The sequence below is a fragment of the Elaeis guineensis genome, chromosome 1 (genome assembly GCF_000442705.2).
Source record: "Elaeis guineensis isolate ETL-2024a chromosome 1, EG11, whole genome shotgun sequence".
Lineage (NCBI taxonomy): Eukaryota > Viridiplantae > Streptophyta > Magnoliopsida > Arecales > Arecaceae > Elaeis > Elaeis guineensis.
This window is the reverse complement of record NC_025993.2, coordinates 5,728,263-5,747,006: the sequence shown is the minus strand read 5'-3', so window position 1 is coordinate 5,747,006 and position 18,744 is coordinate 5,728,263. Positions and strand designations below refer to the sequence as shown.

Here is an 18,744-nt window from a genome sequence, read left to right as displayed (position 1 = left end):
ACATGTGCAGCATAAATCATACCCCATTATCCTTTAGAACATTGTAATGCTTAAGAAATGTGAGGGTTATACTAGAATGTCATTTTCCATGGTTCAAGACATATGTAGATAATCTTCATTTATGTTTAGCCCAAAATGTACAAGAACTCTATCCATCTCGATAAATGAAAATGATGAGACCAGCAGCTGACTGGATAAGACCATCACTGCATCTCTCATTAGCATGCCCTGTTACTCAACTTCCGTCAACAAAAACTATACCTTCATTCTTCTACATGATGAGACTAATAACGAGCAATAAAAGCATACGCCTAATTATGGTGTTTCACCATCCACAATAATAGAAATACCCTTTTGGACCGCATCCTGCTGTTGTGGCTGCTGGCCATGCTTCCCATTTCTACTGTCATCAAAACTTTAAATCCCGAATGTCCGGATTTCTTTCTCTTCTGCTCCGTTTTGATCCTCCGCATATCTCTCTTTCTTTTTTTTCTTTCCTTTGTTTCTTTCTTTCTTTTTTTTATTTTTTTTCTTTCCTTCTTTTACTTCTATCTTTTTTTTTTCTTTCCTTTTCTTCTTTTGATTCTATTTTTTATGTCTTTCTTTATTTTTTTTCTTTCCTTTCATTTTTATCATTTTCTTTATTTTTATTTATTTTTTCTCTTTCTTTTTCTCTCCGCATTGATAGATTTCAGAAGAATTCTGACTCTGTTTCGATCCTATTTATATGGACAGGACGATCGGGATGCCTCTATCTTATTGGGACTCAAAACCTTGCCCACCACCCATCCTCCCACTCCCATCGCCTCCTTCGCTTTTGTCTCCATCCCCCTCACGTTTCTCTCTCACACCCACAAACATGCGTTGGTATTACCATTATATTATAAACCAAAAGCAAGAAGCTCATGAATGGTGGGGAGCTAACGCTCCCTTCTGCATCTCTCTCTCCCCCTCACCACCCTCCTGTTGAAGATAAATTAGATTCCTAATTTATCTTTCAATGAATTAAATCTATTATTATTTTTTATTCTTGTTTGGTAAACTTACCAAGTTGATAAGATATTTATCTTTTTGTTGTTCTAATTCCCTACAAAGCCACTACCTCACATGTACCGGGTAGCCAAAGTTAATAATTTTTTTCCCCCCTAATTTCTCCTCCCTGCAGCCCGCATCTCTCTTTTTCCCCAATGGCCTCCCTCCTCCTCTTCTTCCTCCTCCTCTCAGCCGCCGGCGGCGGCCACTGCCACGACCACCACGGCCATCGCTTCCCCCATCCCAACCCAGCAACCTCCGCCGCCCCCTCCACCCCGATCCGCCAGGCCTGCAAGGCCACCCGCTTCCCGGACACCTGCGAGTCGACTCTCTCCCAGTCCCCGTCCCTCCCTCCCAACCCCACCCCCTCCGACCTCTTCCTCGCCACCGCCAATGCCTCCGCCGCCGGCCTCCAGACCGCCCGCTCCATGCTCCAGTCCATCCTCAATGCCTCCGAAAAGGTCTCCGACGTCAACCGCACCAATACCGCCCGCATCTGCCTCGAGGTCCTCTCCTACTCCGACCGCCGCCTCTCCGCCGCTTTCTCCCGCGCCCTCCCCGCCGGCTCCCTCGGCGACGCCCGCGCCTGGGCCAGCGCCACCCTCCTCTACCAGTACGACTGCTGGTCGGGCCTCAAGTACGTCAACGGCACCGCCCAGGTCTCCGACGCCATGGCCTTCCTAGCCGGCCTCGTCAACGTGACCAGCGACGCCCTCGCCATGCTCGCCGCCCTCCAGCGCTACGGCCCCGACGTCGCCCAGTGGGGCCCGCCCCAGACCGAGCGCGACGGTTACTGGGCCGACCACGAGGTCTCCTCCAGCTACGCCGCCGGTGGGACGACGGGGCACCTGCCGTCGGACTCCAGCCCGGACTTCACGGTGTGCAAGGACGGGAGTTGCGGGTACTCGACGGTCCAGGCGGCGGTCGACCACGCGCCGGAGGGGGCGACCAGGCCGTTCGTGATCTATATTAAGGCCGGGGTCTACGAGGAGACGGTCCGGGTGCCCTACGAGAAGACGAATCTAGAATTCGTCGGCGACGGCATGGGCAAAACCGTCATCACGGGATCTCTCAACGCCGGCATGGTCGGCGTCACCACTTACGGCTCCGCTACCGTCGGTAAGTAATTAGCAAGGGCCTCTTTCTATATTTATGTCCGTCACGTAATATCGAATGGGATACGTGGCAGAATGCTATTCGCACGCCATTTGAAGTCTTCATGCATAATTGCCACGTATCCCAATTATAGGATTACCCTGCTGGAGTAAATGGGGAGATAATTACTGGAAGGTTTATGGTAAAATGTTAACATTAGAAGCATGAGCGTGAAAACAGCAGGCTTTTGTGCGGCGGGCTTTCATGCGCTGTAATTATCGCCGGTAATTATGATCAGTTGCGTTTTCCCGAGCAACTGCAACGTTTCACAAAGGTGGAAATTTTTGGCTTGGGAAATTATTGAGGTTCACGTGCAGTTACAGTTTTTGTTTTTTCTCTCATGCGGTCCATGGTTTCCTGTTACCCGTGTCGGCAGGCAAATCGCTTTCGGTTCTCTTGACTCTTGTCACATCGGGCATGCAATAGGATAATTGTTCAGAGGCAAGCCTAGCAATTAGAGCCTGGTCCAACACAACTTGTAGTGGTAGGTTGGATTGAGTTAAGCTTACTCGGTCATGATAGGCTTGCATTTCTGATGAAGACTCAGGTAACTAGCAGCCAGCCAACTTTCCTTTCAGCCCAACTCAGCTTCTAACCCAACAAGATTCTCCCTGGACCAGTTTAACATGCGTCGGACTCAAGCTAGACATCAAGGATTCAGGTAGGATCAGTAAATTATGACTACATTTGGGTTCATTTTCAGAATATAAATTAGATTTGGCTTTAAATCTTGCAGGATGAAAGAAATGAATTAGTATTTAGAAATTAGGTCGCATATGCATTAGCCCTTATTAATCTAGGTTTTTACAAATTTCTCTAGTATACAAGACTGATTTGCTTAATCTCATACAAAAATGGAATGATAAAATCCAAAACTGGAATCTTAATAATTCTAATAAGGATGACATTAATACCACTTTATTAGTACTAATATTGGTTTTAATACTTTACAATGAGTAATTGGTACAGATTCTCTCATGACTCGGTGCATCGGGGCAACATGTGCCGCATAGGCCGCTGTTCCAAATGTACAATGTGGGCCCCGATGCATCACAGCAGTCCAATGATAGACGGAGGGCGACAGTTGATGTGATGGGAATATTTGGACGTATACCCTGCATTTCGAACGCCGTAACTTTTGCCTCTCCTTGCAGGGATCAGCGGCGATAAATTCCGAGCCCGGAACCTGACCTTCGCCAACACGGCGGGGCCGGACGCCCACCAGGCCGTGGCCTTCCGCTCCGACAGCGACCTCTCCATCCTCGACACCGTGGAATTCCTCGGCCACCAGGACACCCTCTACGCCCACTCCCTCCGCCAGCTCTACCGCAACTGCCGCATCTCCGGCACCGTCGACTTCATCTTCGGCAACTCCGCCACCGTCTTCGACAACTGCCTCATCCTCTTCCTCCCCCGTCAGCTCAACCCGGAGCACGGCGAGTCGAACACCCTCTCCGCCCACGGCCGCACCGACCCCTCCCAGTCCACCGGCTTCGTCTTCAGCGGCTGCGTCGTCAACGGCAGCGACGACTACGTCGCGCTCTACCGCAAGAACCCCGCAGTCCACCGCGCCTACCTGGGGCGGCCGTGGAAGGAGTACTCGAGGACGGTGTTCATCGACACCAAAATGGAGTTCATTGTGAGGCCGGAAGGGTGGCTGCCGTGGGACGGCGACTTCGCGCTCAAGACGCTCTTCTACGGCGAGTTCGGGAGCTCGGGGCCGGGAGGCAATTCGTCGGGGAGGGTGCCGTGGAGCAGCCAGATCCCGGCCGAGCATCTGGGGGCCTACTCGCTGGAGAACTTTATACAGGGCAATGAGTGGATAAACTCCAGTCAAACAGCAGCAGGAGACGTTAGGAGGAGGCGGTAAATTTGAATTTATTAATGGTGACAAAAAAAAATAATAATAATAATAAGCAAGCAAAGGTATTCAGAATTTTAATGGCATGTATGGGGGCAAATAAGTTTGCTAAATTTGATGCCAAAGAGAGTAAACATTACCTACTTGGGTAGGATGGGGCTACACAGTTCATGTTGGGAAACTTTATGTACCAAGCTTATGAAAAATTCTGCAAAATTAAAAATTCATTTTAGCTGGGCATGCCATTTAAGATATTTTCTTAAAAGTAATTATTTTTCTACTATGCATATAATGTTGTATATATATTGTCTACAAAGCTTCATTTCTTATACTTTAGGTTGTGTACCTATACATTTACTAATTTGCAAGAGGGAGTATGATTGTAAGAAAGAAAAGATAGATTGTAAGAATGAAGAGATGAATTTTTGTATATGCCATATTATAAAAGTGAAAAAATTGAAACTCTCTGTCAAAAAAAAAAAAAGAAAAAGTTAAAATTCTAAACTTTGTCCTAACAGATAAGAAGAGAACATGAAAAAAATAAAAATAAAAAACTACCTAAGAAAATTATAATTGTTTTGAAAATAATAAAATTTTAACATATCATCATCATGGAAGTTCTTAGTGAAGATTTTAAAGCTGTTCTGTTGGAGGTAGCTCTTGTCAAATTCCCTTATGTTCTTAATTAGAATCAAAGCATTAAATGGTAAAAATAGAAAATTTCATACCTACTTATTTTACATGTCAAAGTCTATAAATTGTGTACTCAGGAAACCACGTTGACCTTGTAATTCATATGGATATTTTAGGGAAGCCACACTAGTAATTATCATCATCATGCATTGTTGGAAAGCTAGTTTGGGTGGTGAAACACTATTATCATTGGTGAGTTTAAGGGCCTATTTGGATGTCTGGGCCCAAAATTCCATTTAATCCATGGGATGCCTAGACAACCAGTGAAGTCACACAAATGTAGGCCTATATATATATGTAAGAACCAAAAGAACTATTGTTGGCCAGCCCTAATCTAGGATTAAGATAGACCTTGCCCACTCAAATGATTCTTTGAATATTTATAAAGATGAGAAATTCTTTGTGTACCATGGGCAGCGTAGAAAATCCAACGTAGAGCGTAATGCTTTATGTGATTAATCTACGTAACCATCACTTTCTAACGCATACTTAATACCTGCAGTTTTATTTTTTTATTTAAAAATTTTGTATAATAAAAATAATCCTACTCTTTAAAAAAAATTATGACATTTTATGGTATATTATGATTTTCTACGCGCAATATGTCATAATATGATCCAAAAAATTATGACATCTTATAGCATGTTATGACATCCTACGTCAAGCAGGATGTTATAATATGGTCCAGAATGTTATAATATAACCCAGAATGTCATAATATAGAATAAATATTTTTGTCTAACCACTTTTCAACGTGCATTTAATGCCTGCAGTTCCGTTTTTTTGTTTAAAAATTTTGAATGACGAATATATCTCTACTCTTTGAAAAAAATTATGATATTCTATGACATATTATGACATCCTGCATCAAAATTATGATTTTCTGCACGCAGGATGTCATAATATGGACATAAAATGTCATAATTTTTTTTAAAAAATAAAAATATTTTTGTTATTCAAAATTTTCAAACGAAAAAATGAAATTACATGTATTAAATGTGCATTGCATAGCGATGGGTAGATTATAGTTCACTCCACGTTGGATTTTCTATACCGCTCGCGGTGCACAAAAAATTAGCCAAAGACCTAATCTTACGTGATTTAGTTGAGGGCCCAACACACGACTCCCAAAGATTTTTGCGCCTAGACATCCAAAGAGGCTCAAAATAAATTCTAAATCTGTACTACAACCATGATTCATAACTGAAAAAATCAAGGGCGTCACAACTATTAAAGGTCATTTTAATGAATCTTTTCCCTTTACTCTAAACCTACGAACATTCCGAAGCAATTCTATTTGAGCAGTCTCTAAAAAGATTTAAAAACAAGTACCAATATGTCTACCATCAATTCTGCTTTAGGTTCTAAAAATTTCCTCACGTTTACTCAAATGGAGCAACTAGTGTTCACCAGTGATCTACTGGGTTTCTGTCCCTCTAAAGTGTTCGTCCTTGCAATAGTGATTTGTACAAGAGAGCAACGCGTTTATCGGTGTTTTCAGTGGGGATTCCACCATGCACATATGGCCCCATGTGTCCCCTGTTTTCTTTTGTTCAGTTGGGCATGGAGATCCTATCCAAGCACTATTTAGTGGCAGGAAGGGATATGAGAAGATGGGATAAGACAACCAAATAAGCTGGCTGCGCTGTGCTCTCTCTTTGTGCATCCCCTTATCTCTCCAACAATATCAAACCACCTGGTGGTCCAGCTGTGCTTTAGTGGACAAGCATTCACAGTGGTCCACCAAGGAAACACTACAAATTCCACTCAACCGACAACAGGGGAATTAAGACAAACAGAAATAAGCTTAAAAGTACCCAAAGGAAATAGAAAAGTTTGCTTCAAAACAGTAAATAGTAAGAACTAAATTCCGTTCCCTATCGTTCATCACTACCTGTAGAACTCCATATTTGTCTTCAACCGTCATCATTCTGTGAGATTTTGCCGAATGTTCGAAGGTCCCACCATTTAAAAGAATCAAGCGTGCTGTACTTCTAAACATATAAAGATGGAATGACCATATTACCAAGAGAGTGATACTTATTCTAATAGTAACAAACCTACCACATTAAGCAGCATCCTGGACCTGCCACCAAGAGAACAGTCGCAAGACCCAATCTCTAAACCAGATTTCAGTACCTCGTATTATTTTGATAATGGTTCTGAATTATTGCAATTTTGGAGTTGTATAATGCTGAAGCCTTCTGATAATCCTGTCAGTAATTCCTTTCAGAGATAAGGTCTGCTTCTGCATACAGTTATTGCGCTTTAATTAGTTACCCCTTAATTAACCTTGATTAAACCGAGCTCAATGGATGAAAATTAAGACATAATGATCAAGTTGCAACCGTCTGCTCTTTTAACCCCTCCACTTAAGATTTTTTAAATATGAAATTTTTAATTACCAAAAATATGACATCTTTTTTTTTTGGGAAGCAACAATCACCTCTTTTTTTTTTTTTTTCCCTGATGGAAGAGTCTATGGGAAATGAGCTACACAGCAGGGGTGGTCCTCCCCAAAATACATCTAACCCCCCAAACCATGGTGAGATTTTATCTCAAGGTCACTTGGAAAAGTTCAATTGCCAAGGACTTTATCAGCTTGATAAGTGAGAACCTTCAAAACATTCAATCATTTCCCATTGGATTTATTTGTATAACATTACAATTTTTCTCACTTCTGTCATTTAAAAACTGCTATAATGATATGTCAGATGATGCAGTTCTAAACCTATGTACGGTGCAAATTTCTTGTAAGCTTTGCTGTAGTAGAAACCAATTTGAAAAGCAACACACCTTGTAGACCAGAATCAGAAACTTAATATTAGTTCCTAGTGTGCTACCTATGATATAATGTTAGCCTAACTGAAAAACTTGCTCCATAAGAACCTAACTTCTTTAGGCTATAAAGTTAATTGCTCCAGCAAAATTATGAGTATAGATAATGAACAAACAATCTTGCCATGACAACTTGCAAGCAGTGGAGAAAGATTGTTGAAAAGAATCAGTAAAGCATATGTATTCTCCACAAAAAAAAAAAAACGGACAAGAAAAAGCCATTGATACGGTGGAACGGTTGAAACCTATGACACCGAGGAACAAAGCAAGTATCTAAGAGCAAACATGGCCAGCTTTCCACTTTGAAAGACAGTGGAGGGTTATCCATGAACGGTGTCATAAGGTGAAGATCTAAAGACAGGTTGGAATCAGGCGAATACCGATCTAACTATGAAAACTGTAAGATGTAAAACGGGAGAAACAGAAAGCAGGAGTGAGGAGATGGTACAGATTATAAACTAGGTAGAGCTGCAGTGGGAGTTGCTGGGACAGGGCTGTTATCCGTCCAATTTGTCTCGCCCCAATGCCACAGCATGCTCTCCCAAAAGCAGAACTCCTCAAAACAGATATGTAGTCTTGGATCAGTTATGTTCTGCTTCCAGTGTCCATCAGGAAATTTTGCCTTCTCAGCCTGCCTTCGGTCCCATTCCAGGGCAGCTTTCTGCTTTGACCTAAGAAGACAGAAGTGCTGCAGTTTTTCTGGCATTGTATCATGCACTTTCCACCACCTTGCATGTGCTACATCACTTGCAAACTCCCGAAGTATGTCTTCGTTCCAGTTGCAATCGTAATCACGGAAGCATAGCCATGGCTTCAGCCCCAAGTAGTGAAGAACATACAGAACTGGTGGGTCAGCCCCAAACAAGTCAGTCTTATGAGCTTTCACACTCTCTTCATCACCCTCCCAAAAGTGCTTCAAGAAGTTCATGTGCTTCGGAATACGGTGCCACCATGTAAAGATCTCATTCAAGTACCCCTGGTCCCCACCATTGTAAGATTCTATCTCATTAATGTGTTCCATCAACAACTGGAATGTGCAGTTTGAAGGCTCGACAACCATCACACCAGAGTTGAAGAGGGTTGCATTGTTTCCCGTAGCAGTTATTTCTGGCATCGTGAATAGGAAATCAATGTTTCTTAGGATAAGCAGGTCGGCATCAATAAATATGATCTTGTCGTATTCCGTAAGCTGCCAGAGCCGGAACTTGCTGTAGTTCCATTCATTGTAGGCATCACGCTCAGCCTTTGGGTTGCGGATCCTTTGGATCGTCTTAACCTTCCACCCTGCAGCTTCAAGGCCACTTCGGTGATGGTCACTTATTGTTTCATCAACTAGTATTACGAGGTCCCTCGTTGATCCTGTCAAACGGATGCTTTGAGCTGCAGTAATCGCACCACAGACATATACATGTGCAGAGTGAAGTATTGTAGCATATGCTTCTCGATGTCCAGTCTTTGAGTATGGCCGCACTGTGTGCACAACAAGCAGCTAGTGAATCTTTCTGAAAGATTAGCATAAAACCAAAATGCACAAATGTAAAAAGAAAAAATGTACAAAAAATAAGAATGTGCAAGTGAACATTATTAGGCAATCCTTCTCAAGTATTCAGAAAATTTTGAATTTTTGATCACTGAAATCCATGTCCAATGCAATATTCAAAAGACATCCCAAAAAAAGAAATGTGAATGCATATAATTTGCATCCTGACTAGGAAAGAGAAAGGCAAATAATGAGAACATCCTTATACTTTCTGAAGATCAATGAAATTAAACAATTCAAGATGGAAAACCAACAGTATATTTCCATTTTCATACAGAATCTGCAGAGTAGACAGGTAAAAGAAGATGATCAAACTAACCTTTTGCTTTGAGCGGAAGAGCAAGCTCACATGATCCAACAGGAAGCCGAAGCTTTTCCTTTAATGTTCTTAAGTTAGGCGTATACAGCCAAAGATTTCCTTCCCGTTTAACAAGGTCCTTGCAAGTGAAGAGATTTGGAATTGGGAGGCAATCAGTTACAAAAAGAACATGAACCCGAGAATGGTGTTTGGCAGAAGCTGAAGCAAGTTTCGCTGCAGCAAGCTGCAAATGCAACCTTGCAACATCTCTTGACCACCTTCCTAACCTATTACAAGGAAGCTTAACTGCGACAAGGTCAAACTTTGACCCTCTAGGAACTTCTGGTGCAGGAAGAGATGGACAAACAGGCACTTCATATTGTTCTTCCTCATCAATCCATTCAGGATAAAGAACCTCCCAAGTAAGATTGCTGTTGGCATAATCTAGATGTACAACAGAAGTTTTTGCCCATGGTAAAATCTGCTGCCAGTAGCTGATCTCCGTGGTGTTGAAATTCAGTAAGCCGATTTTGAGATTTCCTTTTATGCCACCCACTTGTTCTATAACTAATGGTATTTGTGCCCAGTCAACATCCAAATGTGATATGTATCGGGAATCTGAAATGGTTCTGTCCCATAACCACCCGAGATCTACCAGGCCAGGCCTGCATTCCATCATCATATATTAATTCCAAATTAGATGCTTCGACATAAATTCCATCAGAATATATTAATCATACAAAATTAGCATTTTATTGATTGATTTCAGTACATGAGCATAGGCTTTTTACCTCCTTTTAATATGACAGTGTACACTATCAAAGTTGATTCAATTTCATTTACAATGTGTTTCTCAAAAATTTCCTTACAATGTGAACAATTCTAATGGTATTGCCATCTTCTAAACAGCTCTAAACCATGTAATGTCTGTTCAAGCAAAAGAAAACATACCGCGAAACAGGCTGCAGGTGATGCTCATTATGCACCGCTGGAGAGTATAGAAGTGTTAAAATTGTGCCGCATATAATGATAACCAACACAAGTTTCAAAGAATGAAACTTGCAGCTTGAACTCCTTTCTGAAATAAGGATGCTGAACTTATCTACTTCTTTAAAAACTCTGCTTCGTCGTGTTCTTCTTTTGTTTTCATCATCACTGGTCAAGAAGGCATCCATCAATCAATTTAGTCATTCCAGAAGGCAGAAAAAGAAGAATCAACTGTGCTAAAGGGCAGTCAAGGCAGATGAATACCGAGCAGTCAAAAATGCAGAAGACACGCATATAGAATTAACAATGATAGGCTAAAGATTGGAACTATCTTCCACATCAGGCCAAACGGAATGCTCAGAAACCAAATCTATAATCATGAACTGCTGGGATCTGGAGTTTTTAGAGAAACAGTCCCATCCTTCAATATGATGATTGCATTGACCAGGCCAGATCATAAGTGAAATATCATGGTTGGGTTGACCAGGTAGCAAATGGCAGATTACTGGTTGTCATCAAGTAATATTAAAGCAAATGATTGCTACTACATGCCCTGGACTTTCTTTTAGTGTATCACCTTTGTGATGAATTTTTATAAATTGTATTTTTGGGCCAAGTCTTGTTGGTAATTAGTATTTTTCTTTTTTTTTATACAATATAATGGGGCTAATTTTTAGGATCATTTTTCATATTACAGGAGCTTGCCCACATGTGGCTCACACATGTCTAAACCAGCTATTCTCCATCACCCATGAGACCAAATAAATTTTCAACCTACTCATTGCATGCCACTTCAACCATTCAACCCCCTTTATAGGCCATAATTCTCCATCACCAACTTTCCTCATAAATGACCCTACTTTGCAGAAGACTTGCACAACCTTGCATGATAACACACCCTCCATTATTCTAGGTTTGTCCCTTTTGGATACTTCACGACTTCACTGCACCTCCACAAATAACTATTGAAGCTCCATCTTTGCAAACTAGCATTTGTACAAGAATAAGACCCTTCTTTTTCGCATGAAACTTTTCTTGCAAAGCTGTTCTTGTTAAGTAATAAGCATACCTCTAGATCATGTATGTCAGAGAACCTTTTAATCAGATACTGAAGCTGTCCTCTTTGTGCCAAAGTGTTTTAATGTTCCTCATCTATGTTGATCTTGGCTACCACTACTTGAGAAGGAGATCCTTGGACTTATGGATACGTCCTCAGCAGCCAGAATCTTCCACAAAGGGTGGTGCATCAAAATCTCCTCGAAAACTCATTTTGCACCCATTTCCTAAGACTTCTTATTTTTATTGAAAGCTACGTGCCTGCACACCCGCATCCGCATCCGCACCCACTTTTGGTAACTAAGGACCCAGTCTTCTTCACACTTCGCTTACGTACAGGGGCATATCCTTGGTCAACATATATTAATTCAACCCTCTGGATCCTTCTATTTGAACACAAGTACATCTCCCTTTATTTGGCCTTCGTTGTACATGACCAAACCATCTCATTATGATTTCCACTGATTTTCTCCTTTGCTAGTGCTGGTCAAAGCATTCACGCAAGAAAAGCAGAATCGGAACTGAGACCTACGTAGGCTGGCCGGTGGTACGAGCTGGTACGGGTCCGTACCGGACCAGATCGATGCAAACCGACACAGAGGAGAGGGAACCAGAGAGGAGGAAAAAACAGAAAGAAAGAGAGAGAGATAGAGAGAGAGGAGAAGAAAGAAAAGGAGGGAGGGGAAGCCATCGGAGAGGCAACCGGAGGGCCTCCGGTTGCTCGCCGTGGCCAATGGATGGTGCAATCGACACCTGCGGTGCCAAGGGCGTGAAACAGGAGCGATTGCCCCTGTTTCACCAGATTTTTTTTTTTAAAATCCAGATTACAGTGAAGCCGGCAAAGGATTGCACCTGCGGTGCCAAGGGCGTGAAACAGGAGCGATTGCCCCTGTTTCACCAGATTTTTTTTTAAAAATCCAGATTACAGTGAAGCCGGCAAATCCTTTGCCGGCTTCACTATTTTTTAATTTTTTTAAAAAAAATTCTCAAATAGTGAAGCTGATAATTGGTTTACTGGCTTTACTATTCATCGGTGTTTTTAAAAAAACACAATGAGGGAACAAGGATGGTCGCCCCTGTTCCACGTCCGCAGCTCCGCCCCCATGATTTCCGTCGCTCGATGGGTACGGCGGCCACCTGGCATCCTCTGACAGTCTCTCCACTGGCTGCACGATCCTCCGATAGCATTGCTTCCCCTTTCTCTCTTTCTCTCTCGTTTAAAAATCTTATCAGACAACACCCAGCCACAAAAGCCTCCGCGGCCCTCCGACGGCCTCAGGCAGCATCGTTTCATCTTCTCCTCCCCTCCTCTCTCTCTCTCCCTTCCTCTCTTTCCCTCTCCATCATCTGGTGTTTCGATTTACCCATCCAAACCATCCCGATTTGTCACCGGTACGGCTCGAAACGTCCTGAATCATCCGATTCGGGATAGTTTGGCAAACCTTGCATTCATCTTTGCCTTGACCTTATTCATTCTGCCATCTACCCACCTTAACATCATCATTTTTTGTAGTACAATGTTTTACATTCATATGCTGACCCTAGCACATTGCAGATATTAATACTATCATATTGTATCAGCCCAACTTTTCTGTAGGACCTGTCTAACTAGTGGCATCGGAGATTTGGAGGAAAAAGCATCGGTTTACAGGTTTAGATTTTTCCCAAAATACACAAGTTGACTACAATACAACTTCCTTGAATATCTTTTTTGGCTCACCATATCAAAAGTTTTGTAGGGTACACACAATAATGAAACTATCACAAGGATATATTATGCAACTATGTTACCATACTCAAACATGGATACATTCCTTTCCAATACTATTTTAGCCGGCTAGTCCACTAAGCAAGTTAGGAGTGCTACTTGAGTAATGAGACAGCCACTTTGTGCAAAAAAAATACCAAAGATTAGGACCACTCCTAGGTCGCCCTTCCCAGGAACCAGTATCACCAGGGCTCGAAATCATAACTAGCAAATGTAGTCCACTAAGTTGGTCAAGATGAATGGACCGATGTCATCTTGCAGAGTACCTCATGCAATCTTTTGCATTCCTTTACAGTTTATATTTTCATTTTCAGTTGGAGTTAGTTCATAGGTCCACAAACATGTTTTTAAATATGATCTAACAAATAAACATACAGTGTCTCCAACCTTTTATCAAAATCTGTAGCATCCAGCTCATGTATAGAAAGCCAGCATAGTCCATCCTGTAATTTGGTTCAACCTAATTTTCCTTTTTGGTATGTTCAAAAGCAACCAAAAGTCAATGACTAATGCCTCACAAATTTTACATGACTGCAGTTCAAGTTTATGTATCCGTAATTAGCTAAACATTTATTATTGATATTTTATAAGATTGCAGTTCCCCTTTTCATGTTTTTTAGCTTTTTTTTTTAATTTCATTTCCTTATTCTGCTACTAAATTTGCTTCTGCGTGCTCTGTCATGCTTAGATAATAGTCGATATATTTGGTGAGAAAGCAAAAAAACTACATTACCAACTATAGTACGAGACTGCACCAATCATGCAACATGGCTAACATTCTTGATTCCCTAAATAAACACAAATGTAACCTTTTTTTTTTTTCTTTTTTTTTTTTTGTTGGTGGGGAGTGGGGGTTAAGATGTAACTTAACCCACATTTTGGTTTTGGATTAATTTAAAAAAAAAAAAAACACTTTTAATGGTTACAGTAAGAAAACTTTTAGTGATCATATATCTTAAAATAACAAGTAAATTACTTCCAAACGTTGTCAAAACATGCAATGTATATTACATCTGGAAATGGGTTCAAGTCAGCCCAAGGCCTACCTGTGTAGAATGTTTTCAAGCCAGGCTTTGGTCCCATCTTTTAGAGGTTTGGTCGATAGACCTAAACATTAAGGAATCAATAAATTTTGGACAGGGTTAAGCAAACTCCAGCCCACCCCAAGCCCATCACGATAGCCCAAATCACATTAATACATACACGTATAAAGATTAATTAATGCATCATGTACATCATATATTCTAAATAATAATCTTAGCCGTCCATATGGTTTTGAATGGATGCTAGGATCAAAATTGTGCTCTTTGCTCTCCAAAACCCAAACTATATGAGAAAAGGAGGGGGAAAGGGATGGACATGATGGCTAGCACAAGAACAAAAAGAAAAGTGCTTGGGCATGCTCACACCGACAAGCACCAAAATCACTCAGTAATTGTGGGAATGTTAGAGGCATGGATCACCACCAGAATCTCTTTGACATGTACCAATGGGGATACATCTACAAGGTCATGATGCAGAGTTTCCACCACTTCTATAATAAGACCCTTGAAGGTTTTTTGGGTTTAGACCTTGCCTAAAGCCCAAAAATCAACAGATGCGACAAGTTATGAGCATGGATCCTCCATGGTGTGTGGGCCGCACCACAGAGTACTGTGCAGCTCTGAATGGCCATATTAAATTCTGCTTGACTATCCACAGGTGATGACATTTCCAAAAATCTGAAAAATGGATTATCCAAGTAATAGATGAGGGTGACTCAAAGCTTTCGAATCCCTCTCCCCCTTTTGGTTAACTAGGCCTTTATCTTTCTAGAGTCAAAGAAGAGAAAAAAGTAGAGAAAGAAAGCAGAACATTACCACTTCTCATAAGAAACTTCACGACTTATTTAGCACCTAACAAAACGTGGTAGGAACCATAGACCCTCCTATGTTAGGTTTTTTTCATTCAATGAAATGTATGAATCTAAAAGAAAAGTGTTATTGATCATATTTTATAACACTTGGAGTAGTTGCAGTAGGTTAAAGATGGCTTCCAGAAAGAGAGAATCCATCACTTGAGACTAACAAGGTAGATCACTAAAATAAATAAACAAATCTCTGCTTCAATTAAAATAAGGAAAAAAAGCTAACAAAGGCTTTGAAGCTATCAAGATAGATCACTAAATTGCATTTTTGCCTCGTGCCCAGTTAGCTCCAGACTAAAACAATGGGCAGAGGTATTCATTCTTACTGTTTATTGATCATGAAACACTATAAGGAATTGTCGATACAAGTTTATTCAAGGTTTTTCTTTATATATATATCTATATAACAATCTTGCTGTAATGATCATGGGGGCAGAAAAAAGAGGAAAAATATCTGGTTCTTTGCCCTGTTAGTGAGGCCTTAAGCCGATAAGTTGAGAAAATGATGACATTACAAATTTAATTTGTGTCTCATTTTACGTTGGTAAGAAGCTTACAAGCTTCTTTCTAGTTATCTTTAGCTTTAGGTCCAAAACTAGAGCTCGTAACAATTACAATTATTATGCAAGTTGCTAGCCCCATTTAGAATTGCACCACATGAATGGGAGATTCCAAGAAGTCAAATCCCCTAGATGGGCACATAGTCTCATAGACAATCATGTCCATCAACCTTCTCATCTGTCTTGTTCACATCTCTCTTAGCAATTACTTTACACATTCTCCTAAACATCCTTCCATTCTATTACTCTTTAATTTTCTGCCATTCCTCAATCCTTGGAAAGATCTTTTGATGAACTGATATACTCAGGCAGAAAGAATTTGGTTATAGCTGATTTAGAGGAATCTAGTAACATTTATAGACCTCCAATCACCAAAGTTGAGGTGCCTTTCTCAAGAACAACAAGTGGGTCTGATTGAACAACAAGAACACCAAATTCTATTGTCTGAACTGATAAAGCATCAAAATCAACATAACCACAAGACAAGCAGAAAGGTGTACTTGAGCTCAACATATGAATTTTAAAAAATATATATTAGGCTCTGTTTGGACATTTTAAATTCAAAAATACAATCTTATCCATTTTCTTGTTTTGAAAGTTAAAAACATTGAGAATCTTCTAGTGGGCCTTTGGTTGTTTAAAAAAGGAACTTCAAAGTTATAACATGATAGAGAGGGAAAAATCAAGAACTTGGAAACTCATACTCCAGGCAGAAATTTGCAAAGTCGTGCTACCAAATGCCAAGGTGGCTCAAATCATAACTTTTAATTTGAAAAATGAAAAAAAAAAAAAAAAAAAAAAAAAAATATATATATATATATATATATATATATATATATATATATATATATATATATATATATCACAGAGTATCATAATCTTTCTGGATTCCATTATTACATGACCTTAGAAAAGGGGGAAGCCACACATAGCACATAGTATGCTTAACTGATCAAGCATAGAGAAAGATGATGGAAGTCAAAAAAGAGCAGTTCCATATGTAGAAGAAAAACTTTAAAATGGCCTTCACATAAATCCATAAATAGCTTCTTCTTTTCTTGAGATTCACAAGGCTTTCGCTGCTCAATACCAGAAACTTTCCATTAAAATTTAAAAAAGAAAAATAAAGATAATAGAAAACCCGTAGAGAGTAGAAAAAGAAAAATAGGATGGAACTAAATATGAAACCAAAAAATTAACACGAAACAAAAAATTAATACCAAACAAAGAATTAATATAACCCCGTAGAGAGTAGAACAACAAAAATTAATATAACCAAAAAATTAGGATGAAACAAAGAAATAAAAGAAATATCTGGAAGAATTGATCAGGAAAAAGAAAAGGGATGGAACTATATATTAGTCCAGACCAGTAAGAAGACAGAACCTGTAACTAAAAAGTAATGGGTTCAACACCAAAACAACGACAGGGCAACTAGAAACAGAAAAGAGGCAGCAAAAGCAAGTAAAGAACCAAGAAACTCACTTGGTTCCAGCCGACCGGTGCCGGGCTTCCACGTTACCAGGAGATGCACCCATGAGCCTTCTCTCACCTATCAGGCCGCAGCAGGAGAATTCCTCATCTGATCTCCAATCCGCACAAGATTTCATTCTCATGTGAGAATATATACAACCATAGACAATTAATTCTCAGATCAAATAAAGATATTTCCAGGCCGATGTCTACGACAATCGCAAAAACTAAGACCAAATCATCCCAAGCTCAACCAACACGACGACTACTTTAAAGAAGAAAACTTCTCAGTTGAAACAAGAATCCATAATAAATGATAAAGGCATGCAGCAGATAGAGATGAGGAGAGAAAACCAAATCAAAGAGCATGACAGAGACAGGAGCCTATCTCAAGGGAGAAATGGTCAACAAATTCCGTAAAAAAGAGAAAGAGAACTAAAATAACCCCAGATTATAATGTAAAAAAAAAAAAAACAGAAAAAAATTCCAAACAACAGATGGGCTAAGAAACTACATTTAAAAACAAATGGTAGACCCAGAACGGTTAATGCTGATGCCATGAACAATTTACCCACCAGAAGAAAATCCAACAGCCCGACAACCCACAAAAATCAAAGCAAAAACCGATTTTGACAAGAAATGCAAAGAAATGAGTTCTTGAATCCCCGAAACCCCCGAAGAGACGAAACAGAAAAGCATCAAAGCATCACAGAGAGGAGGAAAAAGTCGATACCCAGAGTGAACAACACCCGAAGAGGCCAAGATAGAGAGAGAGATAGATTTTTTACCGAAGTGGTGGCTTTGGTTCTTTAGATTCTGCTGGGTTTTGTCCCCTTCTACTTATATTTTTGGATCCCTCTCCGGCTCCTGTACAATTTTCCCTTGCTTTCCCCCTGGAAGTGTCGGACGGAGTCGGTGGAGCGTTAAAAAGAATACAAGAACCGGGTGCCAGGTGAAGTGAAACACAGGCGGGGAAATATAGGAAGGTAATTAACTATTTTAATCATCATATTATTATATAATTAGGGAGATACAGTCCTAATGGGGAAAGGCTAAAAACATGGGATTTAAGAAATAGTGGGGCTACTTTTATATTAATGAGCACCGAATCGTGGACGGCTAGCTGTTGTCCTTAAATTAGTGGGGAAGGGAGAATAATGGTCTTGCGTTTAGCCTGGTCAGTCTGGTGTGAGTCCTTCTAGGAGGTCTTGACCTCTTATATGGGATTTTTTTTTTTTTTCCCAGAGATTGGTGCCTCATATGATTTTGGATTGTATCAATCTTTTCTTGCAACATGGCATGACAGCTACAAAAGTAAAGAAAGCAAAAATTTGATACCAATGTTGCCCTTGACATTACCCAGGTTTGCAGAGTGTGACTTAGGGGATGGAGCATCTGATAGCGAATAAATATTGGAAAGCTCCATTTGTTTGGGACACACCAGTTCATTAAAAAAGAGGAATGCAAGCATCACCAAGCAGGCAATGTCATGTGGGATCATATTATAAATACAAATGTGTGGGACACAATGGGACCCTTGCAATATGTCTTTTGAAACTGGCTAGTATGTTATTAAA

The 18,744-nt window shown here is 40.5% G+C and overlaps 2 protein-coding genes across 4 annotated transcripts; one reads left to right on the top strand and one right to left on the bottom strand.

The window, feature by feature from the left end:
- The first annotated feature begins 961 nt into the window (after nt 1-961).
- On the top strand, nt 962-4,379 carry LOC105037873 (probable pectinesterase/pectinesterase inhibitor 51). The gene is made up of 2 exons (XM_010913490.3): nt 962-2,151; nt 3,342-4,379. Exons 1-2 carry the CDS (start codon nt 1,188-1,190, stop codon nt 4,055-4,057), a joined length of 1,680 nt encoding a protein of 559 aa, XP_010911792.1. The 5' UTR covers nt 962-1,187; the 3' UTR covers nt 4,058-4,379.
- A 3,406-nt stretch (nt 4,380-7,785) lies between these two features.
- Nucleotides 7,786-18,250, bottom strand: LOC105037882 (putative UDP-glucuronate:xylan alpha-glucuronosyltransferase 3). 3 transcript variants are annotated; one of them, XM_010913498.4, is made up of 5 exons: nt 17,956-18,250; nt 17,180-17,276; nt 10,369-10,572; nt 9,439-10,082; nt 7,786-9,049 (listed from the first exon to the last, which is right to left on the bottom strand). In XM_010913498.4, exons 2-5 carry the CDS (start codon nt 17,230-17,232, stop codon nt 8,031-8,033), a joined length of 1,920 nt encoding a protein of 639 aa, XP_010911800.1. In that variant the 5' UTR covers nt 17,233-17,276; nt 17,956-18,250; the 3' UTR covers nt 7,786-8,030. The 3 variants fall into 3 exon arrangements, with proteins under 3 accessions (XP_010911800.1, XP_010911801.1, XP_010911799.1); XM_010913499.4 differs by having other exon boundaries at nt 17,901-18,114; XM_010913497.4 differs by lacking the exon at nt 17,956-18,250 and having other exon boundaries at nt 17,180-17,616.
- Between the last annotated feature and the right edge of the window lie 494 nt (nt 18,251-18,744).

Bases quoted from the DNA above. Each gene is read 5' to 3' on its own strand.
- LOC105037873 (XM_010913490.3), top strand. From the start codon at position 1,188: ATGGCCTCCCTCCTCCTCTTCTTCCTCCTCCTCTCAGCCGCCGGCGGC. The intron at 2,152-3,341 runs GTAAGTAATTAG...CTCTCCTTGCAG, and splicing joins TTACGGCTCCGCTACCGTCG to GGATCAGCGGCGATAAATTC.
- LOC105037882 (XM_010913497.4), bottom strand. From the start codon at position 17,310: ATGAGAATGAAATCTTGTGCGGATTGGAGATCAGATGAGGAATTCTCC. The intron at 10,083-10,368 runs GTATGTTTTCTT...GATGGAATGCAG, and splicing joins CACCTGCAGCCTGTTTCGCG to GCCTGGCCTGGTAGATCTCG. The intron at 9,050-9,438 runs GTTAGTTTGATC...TTGTGCACACAG, and splicing joins TCTTCCGCTCAAAGCAAAAG to TGCGGCCATACTCAAAGACT.